The sequence below is a fragment of the Myotis daubentonii genome, chromosome 3, assembly GCF_963259705.1.
Source record: "Myotis daubentonii chromosome 3, mMyoDau2.1, whole genome shotgun sequence".
NCBI classification, from domain to species: domain Eukaryota; kingdom Metazoa; phylum Chordata; class Mammalia; order Chiroptera; family Vespertilionidae; genus Myotis; species Myotis daubentonii.
In genome coordinates, this window is record NC_081842.1 from 121,570,938 (window position 1) to 121,590,542 (window position 19,605).

The 19,605-nt window shown below is 38.7% G+C and overlaps 1 protein-coding gene across 1 annotated transcript in view; it reads left to right on the forward strand.

Moving 5' to 3' along the window:
- The first annotated feature begins 899 nt into the window (after nt 1-899).
- The window catches only part of SLC5A7 (solute carrier family 5 member 7), a 40,466-nt gene continuing 21,760 nt past the window's right edge, over nt 900-19,605 (forward strand). The window contains exons 1-4 of the mRNA XM_059688391.1: nt 900-1,339; nt 2,595-2,822; nt 8,015-8,128; nt 8,871-9,026. Coding sequence (XP_059544374.1) covers nt 2,645-2,822; nt 8,015-8,128; nt 8,871-9,026 — 448 coding nt within the window. The 5' untranslated portion in view covers nt 900-1,339; nt 2,595-2,644. The remainder of the gene's footprint in view (nt 1,340-2,594; nt 2,823-8,014; nt 8,129-8,870; nt 9,027-19,605) is intronic.

Here is a 19,605-nt window from a genome sequence, read left to right on the forward strand (position 1 = left end):
ATATAAACTTGAGGGTTCATTTCTATATCCAGTGTAAAAAGATTGGGGATCATCAGAAATTTTGCCTAGAAAGAGGTGGACAAGAGTTAAAAAATACTCTTATTTGTTCTGTCAGTTTAGATTTTTATATTTTACTGTTTAATACACTGGTAGGTGAACTATGGAAATGATATAGATAGTTATGTATACTATGGATATGCAACTATATCCATGAATATCTAAATAATCTAGGTAGCATGTAAATATAGATATCTAGGTGTGGACAGATAGACATTTTAAACTTCTATAGAAAATTCTTTGGAGTTCTGGAATAAATTTTTGTGGGTAAGCAACCTAATTGCACTACAAGGAAAGCAGTCTTGCCTGCCTTATGTAGTAACTTTATGTGTTTTGGACAACTCCTAGAATCTTTCATTTGATTCTGTTTAAAAGTGAAAGGGGACTTGATAAATGACTTTTGAAACATTCTGGAAATGTCTGCTGGATAGAACCCATCTCCAGGGAAGCCACAATCAGGCTCCCTGAGGCCAGGGAGGCAGCAGGAGCATGCATGCCTCTGGGCTCTCAGTGACAGAAGCCTCAGGACACCAGACAGACAAAGTCTGGGAAGAACACTGACCCCTCTTCTCTATTGCACTTCCAGCAGCTCCCTGAAAATACAATTATCTGAGACCCTCCCAGTTCCCTGCTTCCAACCAGAGTCCAGGGAAGTTAGAATTGGTAATGGCCTGAGGGAATCACGCCCTCTTTCCTGGAGGAGAGAAGGGGGATTGGTGGGACTCTCCCTGCAACTGTCAGGGACCAGGGTGTCACTGTGGCACTGGTCTGGAGCCCGGGCTGGGCCCCAGTTCTTCAGACCGGGCTTCCTGGGCACCCACCTTGCTCCCGAGGGCACTGTCCCCAGCACCCGCCCCAGCATCCGCCCCAGCACCACTTTCCTCTGACGTCCGATCTTGAGATCTGACGATCGCCCCCACCGGCCGCTCTTATAAAGGGGACTTTTGCCAATACTGGGATGATCGCTGCCTCGCCCCGTGCCACGCGCCCTCCGCCGGCGCCCACACCTGTCAACTCCGCGTGCGCCCAGGTTCTTGGAGAATCTGGGCGAAGAGCCGCGCGGGCATCCTGACCCCAGTGCCTGGCCCTGCCCCCACCCCTGCACCCCCGGCCACACCCTCCCACTCACCCTTACACACACACACACACACACACACACACACACACACACACACACACACACTCCACTGCACCCTTGCAGACCCCGCCACCGCGGTTCCGGGGGCAGCGGTCCCGGAGCAGCCAGAGGGGCTCAGCGCTTCTCCGCGTGGGGATCACTCAGGTAGGCGCGCAGCAGGGCGTTTTCAGAGCCCAAGGACGCGGTTATTTTGCCTCTTCGCGGTGATGCGCGGGCCGTCCACTCCCTTGCACTCAGGGTTCTCAGGTGCCAGCGGCTAGAAAGTCTGGTTAGAAAAGCGACAAGGTTCTCGCTCGCGCAAGCGGTGGGCAGAGGGGCCCGGGAAGGACGGCAGGTCCGGGAGCACCCCGCTGTGGCCCCAGAAAGAACTTCCCGGTTAGGCTGGCTTCTTTTCCTTCCTCCGGGGTCCGAGGGAAGCTAGCTCTTCTCCCAAGGAAGAAAATACTGGCTCAGTATGTGTGGCCGGTGTATCGTGTGTTACTGTATTTTCTTTCTTACCCACCTGCGTGCACAAATAGCAGTTTCCCCCAGAACGTGTTTGTGTGAAATGGGTGCGTGAAATAGCTGGGTCATGAGGGGGGAAAACAAAGAAAAAGTGAAGACGTTAGAAGTTGACATCTGTCTTCTGAGAATCTTGATTTTAATGTCTTTGACACTCTTACATTTGTAAGGACTTGATGTAATTTTTAAGTGGTTTCTTGTATATACATTGAGGGGGAGGGGCGAGATGAAAGGAACAAAGGACAGTGGATGGGGAAGAAGGTTGATCAAGATGTTACACATAACATCGTTAGTAGCTACAGAAACTTGAACCACAGGCACTTGTTGAAAATTGGAGTTGATGTGTTTTAGGAATAGATTTTCCTAAAGTTCTTTTGTTTTTTTCTTAAGATATCTTCACCTCACATTGCTTTTGGACCATTTCCTGAAACTGTTTAAAGGAAGGGATAGAAGAATGAATAAATGAACAAATATGTTACAATTCTCAGTGTAGTCTTTTATGATATACTTAACTTACTGAATAATTCTAGATGGAATAGTAAGTTAGTTCTCAAAAGCAAACAGATGCATGCTCTTTCTAAGTGATTTCTTGACTGAATTACTGAGTTAAGGTACAAGAAAAGGTTAATTTTATATTGAAAGAATTTATTAAACACAGAATGATTATGATTACATTTGTTACAAAGCACTTCCATTTTTTTCCTTGAATGCTCAAAGCAATGCTATATTGTTAAATCGAATAATATAATAGGCACCTGTTGGTGACTACTAGTTTAACACGCGATTTCAATGTACTTTTTCTTCAAGTGGCAAAGGATTTCTCATGAGCCAGTTGATTTACTTCCGACTGGCTATGTATGTATGACTGGTTTATAATGTGCTACTGTATTTTCTTCAGAAGTCTAATGAAGTAGCCAGCTGTGGAAGATTCCAGACCTCTAGATAAAAATGGCTTTCCATGTGGAAGGACTGATAGCTATCATCCTGTTCTACCTTCTAATATTGGCTGTTGGAATATGGGCTGCCTGGAAAACCAAAAACAGTGGCAGCGCAGAGGAGCGCAGGGAGGCCATCATAGTTGGTGGCCGAGACATTGGTCTGCTGGTGGGCGGCTTCACCATGACAGGTAGGTTCAGATGTCCAGCTCCATGCTGCCTGCCCGTCCTTGGCCTCTCAGAATGACAAAGCAAATGTTACTCTTTGTCTTTAGGATCCTTTGTGTTCATTACATATATATTTTAAAAATAATTTTACATTTATTTAAAACAAAAATAAAACTGTTCAACTCAGTATTATTTGAACAAAGTGATTTTATAATTAACCACTATGTAGAATCTGAATAAAACAAACCTGGGCTGTCTGGGCTGTTCAGTGGGTGGGAACAGGGAAAACAAAGAGGTGGATGAGAGTGCAAAAGAGTCTTAGTCTTACAAGTTATGTATCTGGTAATTAATGTGATAAGGTCAGCATCTCATCTTGCTCGTTAGCATAGGTATGAAGTTGTGACTTTGCACTCTCTGAAATGATGAGTATCAGTAAACAATAACTACTGATGGCTTTAAACAATAAATTCAGGGGCAACACAATTCCAAATTGATGCCCTGATTTGAAATTAATTATCCCATTTGATAAACTAATTTCTTTGCAGGAAGACAATCAGATATTAGGAATCCACTGCACAAAAGGAAAAAATTCAGGGCATGTCTTAACAGAAATCCCCAGCCCCCACCTGCAGCTCTCTCTCTCTCATTTGAACCTTCTCTGTGCCAGGAGGGGCTGATATTCTATCCCCTTTTGCCCAGAGGTGGTCCTGTTTAAGAGGTGGCTTATTTCTCTTTTATGTTCTTTTTGGTCATTGATAATCTTTCTGAAAAACAATTTAAAATTATATTTTTAATATAATTAGATACATATTTACTAAAAAATACCTTTTCTTTTAGAATCTCATTAGTTTTTAAACATCAGCAATATAACCCATACTAACAGCAACTCTGAGTGCTCATGGGAAAATAAGCCTTTGGAAATCATGTCCAAATGATGCCCATTTTCAGGCATAAAGTGTTATTTAAAAAGGATTTGCTCTCTATGGGAAATACTTTACCAAACCGATCTGTGAAGGCTACATCTGTTTGGCCGTCTGAAATCTATAATGTTCTATAATAATTTGTGTACTATAGGTTTTTCTTTCAGATATTCACATTTTCTTTTGTTAACTCTTGGGCAAGTATATGTAGGTTTCATTTGGACCTTCTGAATGTCTTTATCTTTATATTTTGGAACTATGAAAGCAGTTTTGGGTTAAGTGAATACACAGATTTACATGGTTAACAAAGACCAGAGTCAGGGCCAGACCCAGGTCTTTCGGGAGCCACGCCCGAGCCTTTTTATGATCTCATCACACTTAGCCCTCTCACTGTTCCTCTTTATTTCTTTATAAATGTACACGGTTGTAAGGACTTTTATCCTGTGTCTTTTTTTTCCATACACACATATCCAGAACAAATTGTATTGTACAAAATATTTTCTATGATGCCTGGTATGTGAAATTAGATAAATACAAAATCACAAAGAATAAAAAGCATTCACTGAAATTTTGGCATGGATTTTTTTAATTTATGTTCTCTTATTATCCATTGATGAACAGTGAACACAACTTTATATTTTCATCTTCAGTTTTCATTATAGCATTTCCTCTTTCCCTTAAAGATCCAGAACTGATACTGACTTTTGAAGAGGATTGAAAAAATTGTGATTATATTTCCCTCAGATTTCTCCTATTATGAAGAAAATAAAAACAAAACAAAGGTGGTTGATTTCACTAAAAAAAAAGTTGGAAAGAATAAATAAGCTGTTGTATATCAAAGCATTTTTATTATAAATTGTTATAATGTTTTATTACTCTATTTTAACATTCTATTTATTTTGTCCATAAAGATATTTCAGAATTTGCTTTTTATCATTTACAGTAATTTTTTTCAATCTAATAGGCTGTTTTCTTAATAATCTTTTTCATTTTTTCTCCTTTGTTTTTATTGATTTTTGTTGAATTTATTGGTTTGACATCAGTTAATAGAATAATATAGCTTTCGCATGTGTAATTCTATAATAAATCATCTGTATATTGTATTATGAGTTCACCACCAAAAGTCAAGTCTCCTTCCATCACCACGAATATCCCCTTTTCCCTCTCCTACCTCCCTCCACCCCACCCCCATACTCTTGTCTGTGTCTATGAGGATTTTTGGGGGTGGTGTGTGTTGTTTTTTTTTGTTTGTTTGTTTGTTTGTTGCATAGTCACATAATCCTTTCACCTTTTCACGCAGCCCCCGACCTCCTTCCTTCTGACAGCTATCAGTCTGTTCTCTATGAGTCTGTTTCTATTTTTTTGTTGTTGTTAGTTTATTTTGTTCATTATATTTCACATATAAGTGAAATCATATGGCATTTGTCTTTCTCTGACTGGCTTATTTCACCTATAGTCTGTTAAATTGTATAGAAAAGTTGAGTTATAATGTTTCTTATAAAGAATCATGGTTTAGCTCAGTTTTAAAAGATTTTCTAATCTCTCAGAACTGAAAAGAATCTTGATCAATATCTTAATTCTTTTAAAATATGAACCATATTATCTAACCCTTGTCAAATTAATTGATTTTATATTTTTGATAAAGAATAAAAATTGAAAATAAAAATGCATCTGACATGAAATTTACAAACATGCAGAGCAAACTCTGTCCTCGAAGGTGCTAGCTTGATAAAAATGGAGGGGCTCTACCTATGACAAGTAACTATGTCTTCACTTCTATGTTATAATGTTTGTGATTATTCAGGCACCAATTTTCTTTTTGGATAATGGAAGGAGACCTACACAGTGAAAAATGATTACTAATAAACTTTGTGCTCATAAGACCATCAGGCCATTTGGTTTGTGCAATGACACATTGCCGGTGTTGTTACCAGTTCTAGCTGTTAGGGGGAAGATGGAAGATAGTCTCGGGTCCTATGCCTGAGTGGATCCCTTTTTTCAGGTCCTAGTTACATACTCAGTGGGGCTGGGAGAGGGAACCCTTTTAAAAATTTCAGCAGGGCTTCGAATAAAAAAGACAAATGATAGCTTTGATTATTTATTAACTCCCATGCAAAAGCTACTATGAAGATGACAATGGCTGCCAACTGTGTGTCCACAATAGGGTTTTGTACAAAAACTTCCCATTTAAGTATACTTCAAATTACTTTTCAGGGAGGTCTTTTTTATGTTGACCCTTTAAAAATAATATTCTCTCTTCTTTGTTTTGCATTTGGATTTTTTTAAAAGCTAGATAGATTTTGGTGTGAACACAAGAGAAATGCGTGTTTTCTATAGCTTCATATACATATTTTTGAAATTTTATTTACATTTTGTGAGATTTTAGAGAATTTTTTAGAGTCGAAGTGTAATATACAGCTTAGAATTCAGTCTCATATTTGGTAAGCTTCTTGCCAACCTATGTTCCTCATAATTTTACACAAATTCTCCATAGGAATTATTTTAAATATTTTATTAATACTCTTAAAATATACAAACTGCAGAAATTTAAGTGTTTCATTAACTTTAGTTTTTCAGCAAGAATCAAATATTATATTGAACTAGAGGCCTAGTGCACAAAATTCATGCATGGTGGTTGTGGGGGGGGTCCCCTCAGCTCAGCCTGCACCCTCAATCTGGGATTCCTCTCACAATCTTGGACCACTGGCTCCTAATAGCTCACCTGCCTGCCTGCCTGGTTGCCCCTATCTGCCCCCTCCTGCCAGCCTGATCACCCCTCATTGCCTCTGCATGTTGGCCCGATCACCCCTAACTGCCCCCCCTGGCAGCCTGGTTGTCCCCAACTGCCCCCACCTGCTGGCCTGGTCGCCCCTCACTGCCCCCCCCACCAGCTTGTTCATCCCTCATGTCCCCCCACGTGGTCACTTCACGCAGCCTCCTGTTCAGTCATTTGGTCATCCCTCACTAACCCCCCTGCAGGCCTGGTCGCCCCATGCAGCCTGTTGTTCAGTCATTTGGTCATCTCTCACTAACACCCTTGCCAGCCTGGTTGCCCCACACAGCCTGCTGTTCAGCCATTTGGTCATCCCTCACTAACCTCCCTGCCAGCCTGGTCATAGGCAGCCATCTTGTGAGGGTGTGAGGGTTAATTTGCATATTAGCTCTTTATTATATAGGATTCTCACAGAAAAATGGCAGTTTGTACATCATCTTCAGAACTGTTTAACCAAAATGAAGGGTTCTTTTTATTGGGGGGGGGGGCCTTCCTTTACTTCTCCTTCAGCTATTATGCTACAGAAATTTTATTAAGTAACATCTAAAAATATTTATTATACTCTATGAAATATCTAATATCTCACTAGAAGAGCCATATTAGAACAAAGAATTGAAAGTAGATATGCAGTCAACATTGTTAATTTTTCTGAATGATAGTCTAGGTTCTAAGTGTATGTTGGGTACTTGGGAAGAGAGTAGGAAAAGGTAACTTAAACTCACTTTAGGACACCTGGGAGTAAGTGACATATTTTTCCCCCCTTCACTCTCTTAACAATTTAAGGTAGTAAGTACAACTTAATTATGATTTAAACTGACTCTATTAACAAAAAGTACACACACCGACAACTACACATGTGCATGCACACACACACAATACACACACACACACACACACACCTTGAGGACAATAGTCACGATCAATAGGAATAGATCAATACAATTAAAACACAAGAACTTTGAAATAAAGACATTTGACTGATGTTATGGAGGCTGGGGGGAAAGTTGTAGTTTTATGAGAATAGAAATAACTGTGTTCCATATTACATATTATCTCAAACTTTGTGTACTAATAATATCATCTAAAAGTGTTGATGACTAAATGGATTTAGAAAATATCTGGAGCAACCCTGTCCAATAGAAATATAATGAGAGTCACAAATGTAATGCTATGTTTTCTACAAACCACTTTAGAAAACATAAAGAATAGTTGAATTACTGTAAATAATAGAATATATTTAACTCAGTATATTGTGTTTTCATTTTTCAATGTAAGCAATACAAACATCATTGTCATATATTACATTTAATTTTTCATACTAAGTCTTTTTAAAATTGTTTAACATATTAAGTCTTTGAAATCCATGTATATTTTACACTCGTAGAGCATCTCAGCTAGACTAACCACATTTAATATACTCAATAAATAGCCACATGAGGCTAATGGCCAATATCTAGACTGAGCAGGCCTAGGGTGTGACAGGTGTGAGAGTATCTTTCCCTCAGTCTTCATTCTCTTTCAGCCACCTGGGTTGGAGGAGGTTACATCAATGGGACAGCTGAAGCAGTGTATGTACCAGATTATGGCCTAGCTTGGGCTCAGGCACCAATTGGATATTCTCTCAGTCTGATTTTAGGTAAGTGAAAATTCAAACCTCAGTGACCCACTCAGTAAAGAACAGGAATATAAATAACAAGTGAAATAAGTCAGACAATGTAAATAACTATTGTGGAAAAATGTTACCAGAAATCTTTAGCTACTACAGAAATTGGTAGCACATGCTTAGATTATTTGACTTCTTGATTATGGAATACATAAAAAAAATCCCTTGATATTATAGCTATCAGAACAGTGATTTCTTTAACATAATGATGTTTCTCTTTTTTCTTTCAAAAATAGCATGGATATATAATTTAAAATGAATCAACTTGAATTGTACCTGAATTTCTTTGTGTAAATCACAATAATAAAAGGTCAAGAATATTATGTAATAGAGTATTCCTAACTTATTTTTGCACCTAAAATACTTTAATTAAATATTGGGCTTAATCAAAATATCTTAACACTTGCTGTGCTCAGCGATGCGTCAAGGCATTTTAGTGGGTGCTGTGCTGGTCCATGTTTTCTAATCCACATGCCTCAGATACACCACTAAATTGTTTTTTGGATACATACAATAATAAAAGTATGAAGAAACTTGCCTTTGGTTGCTGAATATTGCTTGGTTCTATATTTATATTTTAGACTGGTTCCTTAATATATATGTGTCCTTAAAAATTCATTTCCCTTGAGAAATTGTAGCATAATAAAAGGCTGGCAAAGACTATTACATTAAGAATTAGTAATTTTGTCATAAACTCTTTTTTCATTCCTTTTAGGTGGTCTGTTTTTTGCAAAACCTATGCGATCCAGGGGCTATGTGACCATGTTAGACCCATTTCAGCAGATCTATGGCAAACGCATGGGCGGCCTCCTATTTATTCCTGCACTAATGGGAGAAATGTTCTGGGCAGCAGCCATCTTCTCTGCCTTAGGTAAGAATGAAAGAAACATCGCTCTACTGGACTCTCTGGTTGATTCACCATCAGATACATAACCTTGCTTTCTTTAACCACAGGTCGGACCTCCCCTGCCTCTTCCTGGATTAATGCAACCATCTCCCTGCTTACAGTTCTATCACCTCCTGTAGTGTCCTCATGGTAGCCAGACTCATCCTTCTAAAATACAAATGTGATTATATCCCTTTCCTGCTTAAACAAACAAACAAACAAAAACCTTTGTAACCAAGTCCATAAGCTTTATATGACTTAGCCTCTGACTTTCTCCTCTCATCATTCCCCTCTCCTCCTTTCTTCTTTCATAACTACAGTCCTCTCTTGCCTCTGACACTGTGCAAGTCCAGGTGCCCTCTGCCTTGGATTCCTCTCTCCTCTTTCCTTTCTCACATCTGCCTCACCAACCAAAGAGTGTCCTCCAGATCTTCTCAGAGATACCACTTCCTCAGATAAGTCATCCTAAACTTGCTGAATGTTTTTCCTATGGGCTTCCTTAGACACACAAAAAATTTGTTTTCAATAGACTTATCACTTTGTGTGATTATGGCCTGTTTATTTCATGCTCAATTTTCTATCTCATAAAAAGAATTATAAATTTCTTAAAAGCTGGATTTATGTTTTGTTAACAGTTGTAATCCTATTACAAATGAATGAATAAACCATCTGTGGAGATAATAGGTAGACAGATAGATGATAGATAGATATTTGGTTTGTCCTTTAGTTACTTTTTTCTTTTTTAATTCAATTTATTGGAGTGTCATTGGTTATTAAAATTACATAGGTTTTAGGTATATAATTCTGTGAACATCATCTGTATTTTGTCTCCTTCCATCACCATTTATCCTCCCTTTACCTTCTTCTAACTCCCCCACTACTCTTCCCTCTGGCAATCAACATACTGTTGTCTGTGTCCATGGGTCTTTCTTCTTTTTTTTTGCTTAATCCCTTCACTCTTCTCATCTACCCCAAACCTCTTCCATTCTAACATCTGTCAGTACGTTCTCTATATCCATGAGTCTGTCTCTACTTTTTTTGCTAGTTTATTTTGTTCATTAGATTTCACATATAAGTAAAATCATATGGTACTTGTCTTTCTCTGACTGGCTTATTTCACTTAGCATAAAACTCTCCAGGTCCATCCATGCTGTCACAAAAGGTAACATTTTCTTATTTACAGTTGAGTGAGTAGTATTCCATTGTGTAAATGTACCACGTTTTTATGCAGTCATCTACTGATGGGCACTTAGACTGCTTCCAAATCTTAGCTATTATAAGTAAATTGCAATGAACATGGGGGTTCATATATTGTTTTGAATTAGTGTTTCAGGTTTCTTTAAATATATTCCAAGAAGCTGAATAACTGGATAATAAGGCAGTTCCATTTATAATTTTTTAAGGTAACTCCATCCTGCTTTCCACAGTGGCTGCATTAACCTGCATTCCCACCAACAGTGCACAGTTTCTCTTTATTCATATCCTTCTCAATAATTCTTGTTTGTTGATTTATTCATGATAGCCATTCTGAAAAGTGTGAAGTAATATCACATTGTGGTTTTAATTTGCATTTCTCTGATGATTAATGACGATGGACATTTTTTCATATGTCTATTGACCATATTTATGTCCTCTGAAGAAGTGTCTATGCAGATCCTTTGCCTAATTTCTTGATTAAATTGTGTTTTGGTGTTGAGATTTATAAGTTTTATAGGTTACTTAAAAATTTTGGATACTAACTCCTTATTAGAAGTATTGGCAAATGGGTTTGTCATATATGGACTTTATTATGTTGAGGTATGTTCCCTCTATTCCCACTTTGACAAGAGTTTTTATCATAAATGGATGCTGGATTTTATCAAATGTTTTTTCTGCATCTGTTGATATAATCAAATGATTTTTATCCTTCATTTTATTTATGTGCTGTATCACATTTATTAATTTGTGGATATTGTACCAACCTTGCATTCCTGAAATAAGGCTTACTTGTTCATGTTGTACAACCTTTCTAATGTGTTGCTGGATTGGGTTTGCTAATATTTTATTGAGGATTTTAGCATCTATGTTCATCAAGGATACTGGCCTATAATTTTCTTTCTTTGTAGTGTCTTTATCTAGTTTTAGAATTAGGATAATGCTGGTCTCATAAAATGAACTTGGGAAATTTTCCTTCTCTTAAAATTTTGGAATAGTTTGAGAAACATAGGTGTTAGTTCTTTGAATGTTCGGTAAAATTAACCTGTGAAGACATCCAGCCCAAGACTTTTGTTTGTCGCAAGTTTTTTTGTTTTGTTTTGTTTATGTTTGCTTGCTTTTTTACTGCTTCAATTTCACTAACTGTGATCTGTCAATTCAGATTCTCTGATTCTTCCTGATTCTGTTTTGAAAGATTGTATGTTTCTAGGATTTGTCTATTTCATCCACATTGTTAGCATATAGTTGTTCATAATATTTTCTTACAACCCTTTGTATTTCTTTGGTGTCAGTTGTTATTTCTACTCTGTCTTTTTTTTCTTGATGAGTCTGCCTAAAGTTTTGTCAATCTTCTTTATATTTTCAAAAAACCAACTCTTGGTTTCATGGGGGTTATTTGTGTGTGTGTGTTTTACTCTATTTCACTTATTTCTGTTCTGATGTTTACTCACTTTTGACTTTGCTTGTTGTAGTTTTATAAGTTTCTTTAAGTGTAAAGTTAGTTTTGTTGTTGTTGTTTTCTTGAAATTTTCCTTGTTTCTTGAGATAGGTCTGTAATGCTATGAATTTCCCTATTAGGACTACTTTCCCTGTGTCCCATATATTTTGGGTTGCTGTGTTCTCATTTTCATATACTTAAAGGTATTTTTTGATTTCTTCCTTGATCTCACTGTTAACCCATTCATTGTTTAATAACATGTTATTTAGCCTTGATGTGTTTATGTATTTTTCAGGTTTTTTTTTTCCCTTGGGATTGGTGCCTAGTTTTATATTTTATGTGTCCTTTAATTTTAAGTGATAGCCTTGCTGGGTAAAATAGCCTTGGTTGTAGGTCCTTGCTTCTTATCACTTTGAATATTACATGCTTTCCCTTCTGGCCTGAAGTATTTGTGTTGAGAAATCAGCTGACAGTCTTACGGAGCTCTGTTGTAGGAGCTCCCATTACTGATTTTCTCTTGCTGCTGTTATGATTCTGTATTTGTCTTCAATATTTGCCATTTTAATTATGATGTGTCTTGGTGTGGGTCTTTTTGGATTCATCTTGTTTGGTACTCTCTGTGCTTCCTGCACTTGTGTGTCTTTTTTCTTCATTAGGTTAGGAAAGTTTTTGGTCTTTATTTCTTCAAATACATTCTCTATCCCTTGCTCTTGTTCTCTCCTTATGGAACCTCTATAATGAGAATGTTGTCATGTTTTATGTTGTCCCAAAGTTCCCTTAAATATCCTCACTCTTCCTAATATTTTTCTGTTCTGATTTTGTGGGTTTTTTTTCTACTTTGTTTTCCAAATTCCTGATTTGATTCTTTGCTTCCTCCAACCTACTTTTTATTTCTTCCAGTGTATTCTTTTTCTAATGTTTTTTATTGATTTTAGAGAGGAATAAGGGAGAGGGAGAGTGAAAGGAATATCAGTGAGAGAGATAGAAATATCAATTTGCTGCCTCCTGCACACACCCCACTGGGAACAAGCATACAACCCATGCACATATCCTGACCAGGAATTGAAACAGCAATATTTTGGTTCATGGGATGACACTCAACCAGCTGAGCAACACCAGCCAGGGTTCCAGTGTATTCTTGATATCAGATATGGTATTCTTCATTTTTGACTGGTTCCTTTTCATGGTTTCTATGCCCCATTTCATGCTGTGTAGTTCTCACTAAATTCATTGAACATTCTAATAACCATTAATTTTAACTATTTATCTGATACATTTCTTGCCTCCAAATGATTTGGCTCTTTTTCTGGGGTGTTCTCCTGTCCTTTCATTTGGGGCCTGTTTATTTGTCTCCCCAATTTGGCTGCCTCTTTATATTAGTTTCTATATATTAGATAGATCTGATATGACTCCCAGTTTTTTGTGGGGTGACCTTATAATAGTAGGTGTCCTATGTATCCCACTGGTGCAGTCTCCTTGATCATTTGAGCTGGGTGCTCTAGAAATGTCACTTGTGTTGGTTATATGGTCCTTCCTGTTTACTTGAGTCTTGATTGCTATTGCTCTGTTTGTGAATGTGATTGAACCTTAGGGTGACTGACTGTGAGGCTCAACACCAACCATAGCATGTGAGCTGCTGTGCAGGTGCTGACTGCATAAAGCAGAATTTGCCTCAGCAAGGTTTAACGCCCGCTGAGATTGCCCTTTGGATATTGTGAAGTTTACTGGGTCTTGCTCTGATTTTGTCTAAAGCTGGTAACTGGGTGTGTTGCTTCTGGGACGCTTGGGATGGACTCAAGCAGGACAATATCAGTCTGTGCCTGGCTCTTGGTAGCCTGTTTGGAGCTACAAGTGACCCATAATTGTGGCTGCATCTGCTGGGCTTGTATGCATGCAGGAAGCACCAAGATAAGCACCAAAGCCAGCTTGTACCAACATCCAGTTCATGGAAATGTCAACAAAAGTCCCAAGGCACCCCGATGAGATCTGCCTTCTGCTGCTTCTGCCTACCAGCTACCTGTTAAGTTCAGTTATTGAAAGAACCTCTTGTAGAGTGGGGAGAAGGTCTAGTGCAGTGGTCAGCAAACTCATTAGTCAACAGAGCCAAATATCAACAGTACAACGATTGAAATTTCTTTTGAGAGCCAAATTTTTTAAACTTAAACTGTATAGGTAGGTACATTGTTATTAACTTAATTAGGGTACTCCTAAGGCTTAGGAAGAGCCACACTCAAGGGGCCAAAGAGCCGCATGTGGCTCACGAGCCTCAGTTTGCCAACCACTGGTCTAGTGGATCTCCCATTGGGGAGGTGCCAGTCAAGCTTCAGAGAAATGGTTGGTGTGATGCCTGCCCCAGACCACAGGATTCAGTCTTTCCTGGATTTTTTCCCAACCTAGAAATAGCAGAGGCATTATGAGTTGGATGGATGGGGCCTCTGGAGCCCGGAGGATGGGTCTTCCAGAAGTAGGGAAAGTGTTTTTAATGGATTTCTCATGAGTGGGAAATGCCAATCAGGTTCACAGGAAAGTGGAGAAAATAGCCCCATCCCAAAGCCAGACAACTCAGTCCCTGACACCTCCTGAGTCTGCTCAAACTTCTAAACCATGGCCAAGGAAGCTGAATCCTCAGAAGGGTCTAAGGTCCTCAGGGTGGGGCAAAAGAGAGCCCAGAGTGTGGGGCAATAGCTTTCTCCCAGGCTGATGCCATATGGAAGGGAGTGTTCCACACAAGAATGATGGAGACTGCTGAATTGGATAATGACTCAACTTAGAGACCCTGATGGCTGTCCCCACAGCTCCCTCCCCAAAGCCTAAAACCCCAGGCTCTCCTTACACTACTCTAGTCTGCTCCACTCTCCCTCTGCCAGAACCCAGGGTGAGTGGCTGTGAATGAAATTTTGTGCATTGGCCCTTTTTATTTAATTGATTTTAGAGAGAGAGGAAGGGAGAGGGAGAGAGAATCAGTTGCCTCCTGTGCACACCCCTACCAGAGGTCAAACCTGAAACATGAGTATGTACCCTGACTGGGAATTGAATCTGCAACCTTTTGGTATAAGGGATGATGCATGTGCATTGGTCCTTTTAGAGTATGTCTGTGTATCAGGCGGACTGTGTCTCTTCCTGTCAGATAGCAACCCTGCTGCTTTTCACAGCCGGCTATTACAGATATTACTTGTGGGCTTCTTCCTGGCTCAGTGCTCTGGGATTGGGAGCCAAGCTTTGGGTTTAGACGCCATGCTTCTCTCAGGGATCCCCGTGTAGCTGAGATATCTCCCCAGAACCTCTTAGGTGCTGCCCATGGGAGTAGGGACAGCTCTTCTAGTTTCTCTGCCCTTCCTACCAATCTCAATAGAACTTCCTCTGTAAATCCTTGTTTATAAGACTCCTATTCAGTTAGTCTTCAGTTGGTCATTTGGAATGATTGTTCTTTAATTTAGTTGTAATTCCCATTTGGTCATGGGAGGAGGTGATTATAGCTTCTACTTATTCTGCTACCATCTTGAAATCCCCTAGCTTTGCTACTTTCTTCAAAAGAGAAAAATAAAAAGAATGTAACATCCTTTCTCAATGTGATCCCTTAACATTGCAAAGTATTGGATTGTATACATTTTTAGGGATCTATAAAATGAACTTGGGCTCTTCAGGGCCTAACTTACTACCAAGATTAATTATTGCTAAGGACAACTTGCCCTTGGCCCTTCTCAGCCCACTTATAACCTTTAAAATGCAAAATATTTCAGTGGAATCATGGAGAATCTTCAAAGTCAATACCTACCTTTTGATCAAGGGTAAATATAAGCCATTCTACTAAATACTGGGGTCCTTTCTGAAGATCAATAGAGTTGGAAGTTCCACTATTTTCCTCAGTGAGCTATATCAGTGTTTGATATCCAGGCATTTGTTATGTTACTCTCCATCTCTTCTTACAAATGGAAATAAAGAGAAGAAGTCTACAGCTGGATTTTCAGTGGTCAAGACAAAAGTAAGATAAGATAAATTTCTTTCTATGTTATACATTCTAGACCAATTTGTCTTCTAGTTTCAGCATTATCATCAGACCTGGCCACTATAATATCAGATATTAGTTTATACTACCTTTTACTCCTTTCCCTCTCAAACTCCTGTATAATCTTATTTTCTTGGTCTCCAACTTAAAGGAATGACTTGATATAAAAAAGAAGAGAATTTGATAGTTATAAAATACTATAACAACTAAGTGAAAAATGTTGGACTTTCCTGGTACTGGATAATAATACTCCACAACTACCACTGCACTTACATTCTAATTAAAATGTGTGAAAATGCACCTCCTTTGCTACCTTGCTCTCATTAGCTAGGAAGCAATAGTTTGTTTGTCACTGTTTTCAACACCAGAAAATTTTGGTTTTAAGACAACTGCCTGCTGAAATATCAAAAGAGAGTGGGCTGAATATGTGACGGAACACAAAATATTTATTCTCACTAAATAACAGAGCAATTAAGGGGCAATATAATTAATAAGTTAATATTTCTAAAGTATTTTGGAAATATAAAACAACAGCCAAACACTAAACTTTATTGCAGTTAGTTATTTTTGTATATATGTGTGTGTCTACTTCTATGTGTATATGTCAATATACATGTAAAGTATGTATTCTCTCTCTCTCACTGTACATATACATAATGGACAGTGTATATGAAAACATTACTGCTATTGTTGGAAACATATGATCTGATGAAGAGAATGTATATCTAATTTTAAATTAACACCTGGATTTTCTTCAAAAATAATAGTTGGATTTCTTCAATAATAATAGTTAATATTTATTATAAACAAGTTAAAATACTTAAGAATAAACAATCATAAGATCTATTACCACCTTATCATGAATATACATAGTTCACCACTGAAACTTAGGAGAGTCTTAAACTACCTTCTTGGTATAATTGGACAACATCCTTATAACTTTTTAAAGAAAAGTATAGTATTTACATTTTTGACGGTTCAAATTCCGTGAATTTTTATAACTTTAGTTACAGTATATTTATTTTTATGGTTGCATTGGCAAACAAACCAATATTTCACAGTGATTTTACTCACTGCAAATGATGAAAATATTCAGAAAATATTTTAGAGAAAAATTCATCCCAATCTTAATAATGATGGAAGCATAGGTGACTTCTTTACAACCATTGAACTAAAACCAGATGGCAGCATCTATCAGTATCCCAAATCTTTCTGATTCTAGCCCAGTGATCTTACTTTTATAACATACAGGCAGCATTGAAAAGAGGTAGGGTAATAATTACACTATAACTCATGGACTATAACTTAAAATGTAGTTATTAAAATAGAGAACTAGATCAAAACAAAAATGGCCAAGAGTTTCAATTAAAGTTTCAGCATGAAGTAAATAATTTGAGAAAAAATAATTTGTTTAATATCTATACAAAAAATAAGTCTATTATTCCAAGTCACTTATAAATAACGAGGGGCCCAGTGCATGAATTCGTGCACCTTGAAAGGAACTGTGGGCCATGAGGCTGTGGTGGGCACAGGGGTGGGTCTTGGCCCATCCTCCATGCCCCCACCTGGCCCTTCCCACCACAGCCCCTGGTCCCCTGTCTGCCGGAAGCCCTGCTCCTGCTGCTGCTGCTTCCCCTACCATGCTCTGATGGCTCTGGCCCTGCTCGCACCTGCTGATGGTGCAGAGCGATTGGGACTGGTGCCAGGAGCAGGTGTGAGCAGCAGCTGCTGCCCCGATCACCCCTCAGGAGCAGGGGGAGGTGGAGAAGCCCTCAGGAGCAATCGGGGCCAGCAGCCACTGCTAGCACCTGCTGACAGCACCCAGTGATCAGGACTGGTGCCAGGAACTGGCAGCAGGTGTGAGAGGCAGCTCTGGCGCTGGCTGTGGGTGCAAGTGGGGCTGGCACCCGCAGTGGGTCTGAGTGGCGGCTCCCAGCCCCAGTCACGCCTCAGGAGCAGGAGGAGGTGAAGAAGTCCTGAGGGGCAATCAGGGCCGGCAGCTGCTGCTCACACCCGCTGACAGCGCGGAGTGATCAAGGCTTGTGCTGGGCGCCAGCAGCAGGTGCGAGCACTGTGCAGAACCTCGGCGGATAGGAGCAAAGAATTTTCACAACCACTAGAGGCTGTCCCTGATGACAATGACCCGTGCCCTGCCTTGGTGTGATGCCCTCGCTCACCTGCTCCACCATCCCGCCACGGCTGATCCCACCATGTTCCATGCACTGCCGCCTGCTGCTGATGCCCACTATGTTCTGCGTGCACCCCCTGGTGGTCAGTACACATCATAGTGACTGGTTGTTCAGTTGTTCAATTGTTCTGCTGTTTGGTCTATTTGCATATTAGGATTTTATATATATGATTAATCTCGTCATTGTTCTTCAATTCCTTGCCAGGCTTTTCCTTTTATTAATTGGTTTTTACTTAGGAAATAAATTTAATTTTGTTACCAAAGCCAAAGCACTAAGAAAATTTTGTTTGAAAAATATTTTGTTTTATCTTAGACAAAATCTTTTATATTTCTCTTTGAGATATTGGATTTTTATCTCTGGTGGGTTGCATACACTATTAGCTTGCAATTGAAGAGAAATAATGGAATATAAGATAACAATTAAAATCACAGGTTTGTTGTATGTATGTTAGCATTGCTATTATTGCTGTATTTAATAATATGAATATAAACTACAACTTTTGAGAACAATGGGTAAAAGTTCTGTAAAACAATAAATCCCAGATCTGGCAGTCCAAGGTAGTCCAACTGTCCACATCATAATATTCTGAATGGAAATATAGACACAAACAAACACAATAAACAAAGTCATAAAGAAAAAAATACACTTGATTTCTAAGGTAGGTTAAAATTTTGATGGTGAATATTACTTAAAACTGTGATGTTGAAATCTAGGGTTCTTCAATGCATTGTTGTCCAAGGAACAGGACAGGAATGCTCCACCAATAAAATAAGATAAAATAAGATAGAACTTTAACAAAGCTGAAAGAGAAAATGTTAATAGATCCAATTTGCCAATTTTATTTATTTATTTATTTATTTTGCCTAGAAATTTGTCTCAAAGCTTGGTAACTTACACCATCTGCTATGTAATAAAAGCTAGCAGGGGTCAGAGTTAATATGAAACAGAGGGTGAATATTAATTGTAATATGTATAAGTCAGTCATTATGCTTATCATAAAGGGTTGTTTTCTCATAGGTGAGAGTACATATATTGCATATATTTAATATTAAGTTGGAGTTTCCAACAGTTGGTGGAATTAATGTAAGCTTTTATGGTAGAATTAAATTTAAAATAGCTCATCGGAGTCTGAAATTATATTATGAATTTCAGGTGCCCTCACATAAATAAGTTAGTAAAGCACTAATTTTTAAATTAGAAAGAATCTTAAAATATATCTGTATCTATATACATCCTATCTAATAAAAGAGAAACATGGTAATTGGTGTACGACCGCTACCCTTCCCATTGGCTAATCAGCGAGATATGCAAATTAACTGCCAGCCAAGATGGAAGCCAGCAGCCAGGCAGCTTGAAATTCACATGAGGCTTGCTTGCTTAAGTGACAGAGGAAACCAACGTTCCCCGTCTGCCTTGCCGGCCTCTGAGCCTGCAGTTTTAAAAACATTGTAACAAATATAGAAACTAAACAAAACCCCAGGAACCTGCTTTCAGTGAGCCGGGATCTCAGAGCTGGAATTGATACAGAGTTTTGATTATAGAACCTAAACAAACCAGATACCTGCTTTCAGCAGTGGATGCCTAAGAGCTGGAGCCTCAGAGCTAAAGCTGGCCCAGAATAAAAAAAGAAAAAAGAAAAAAAAAGGAGCAGTTGGGAACTTCAGTCCCAGCCTGAAAACAGCCCTCAGCCCCTCACCCAGACTGGCCAGGCACCCCAGTGGGGACCCCCACCCTGAA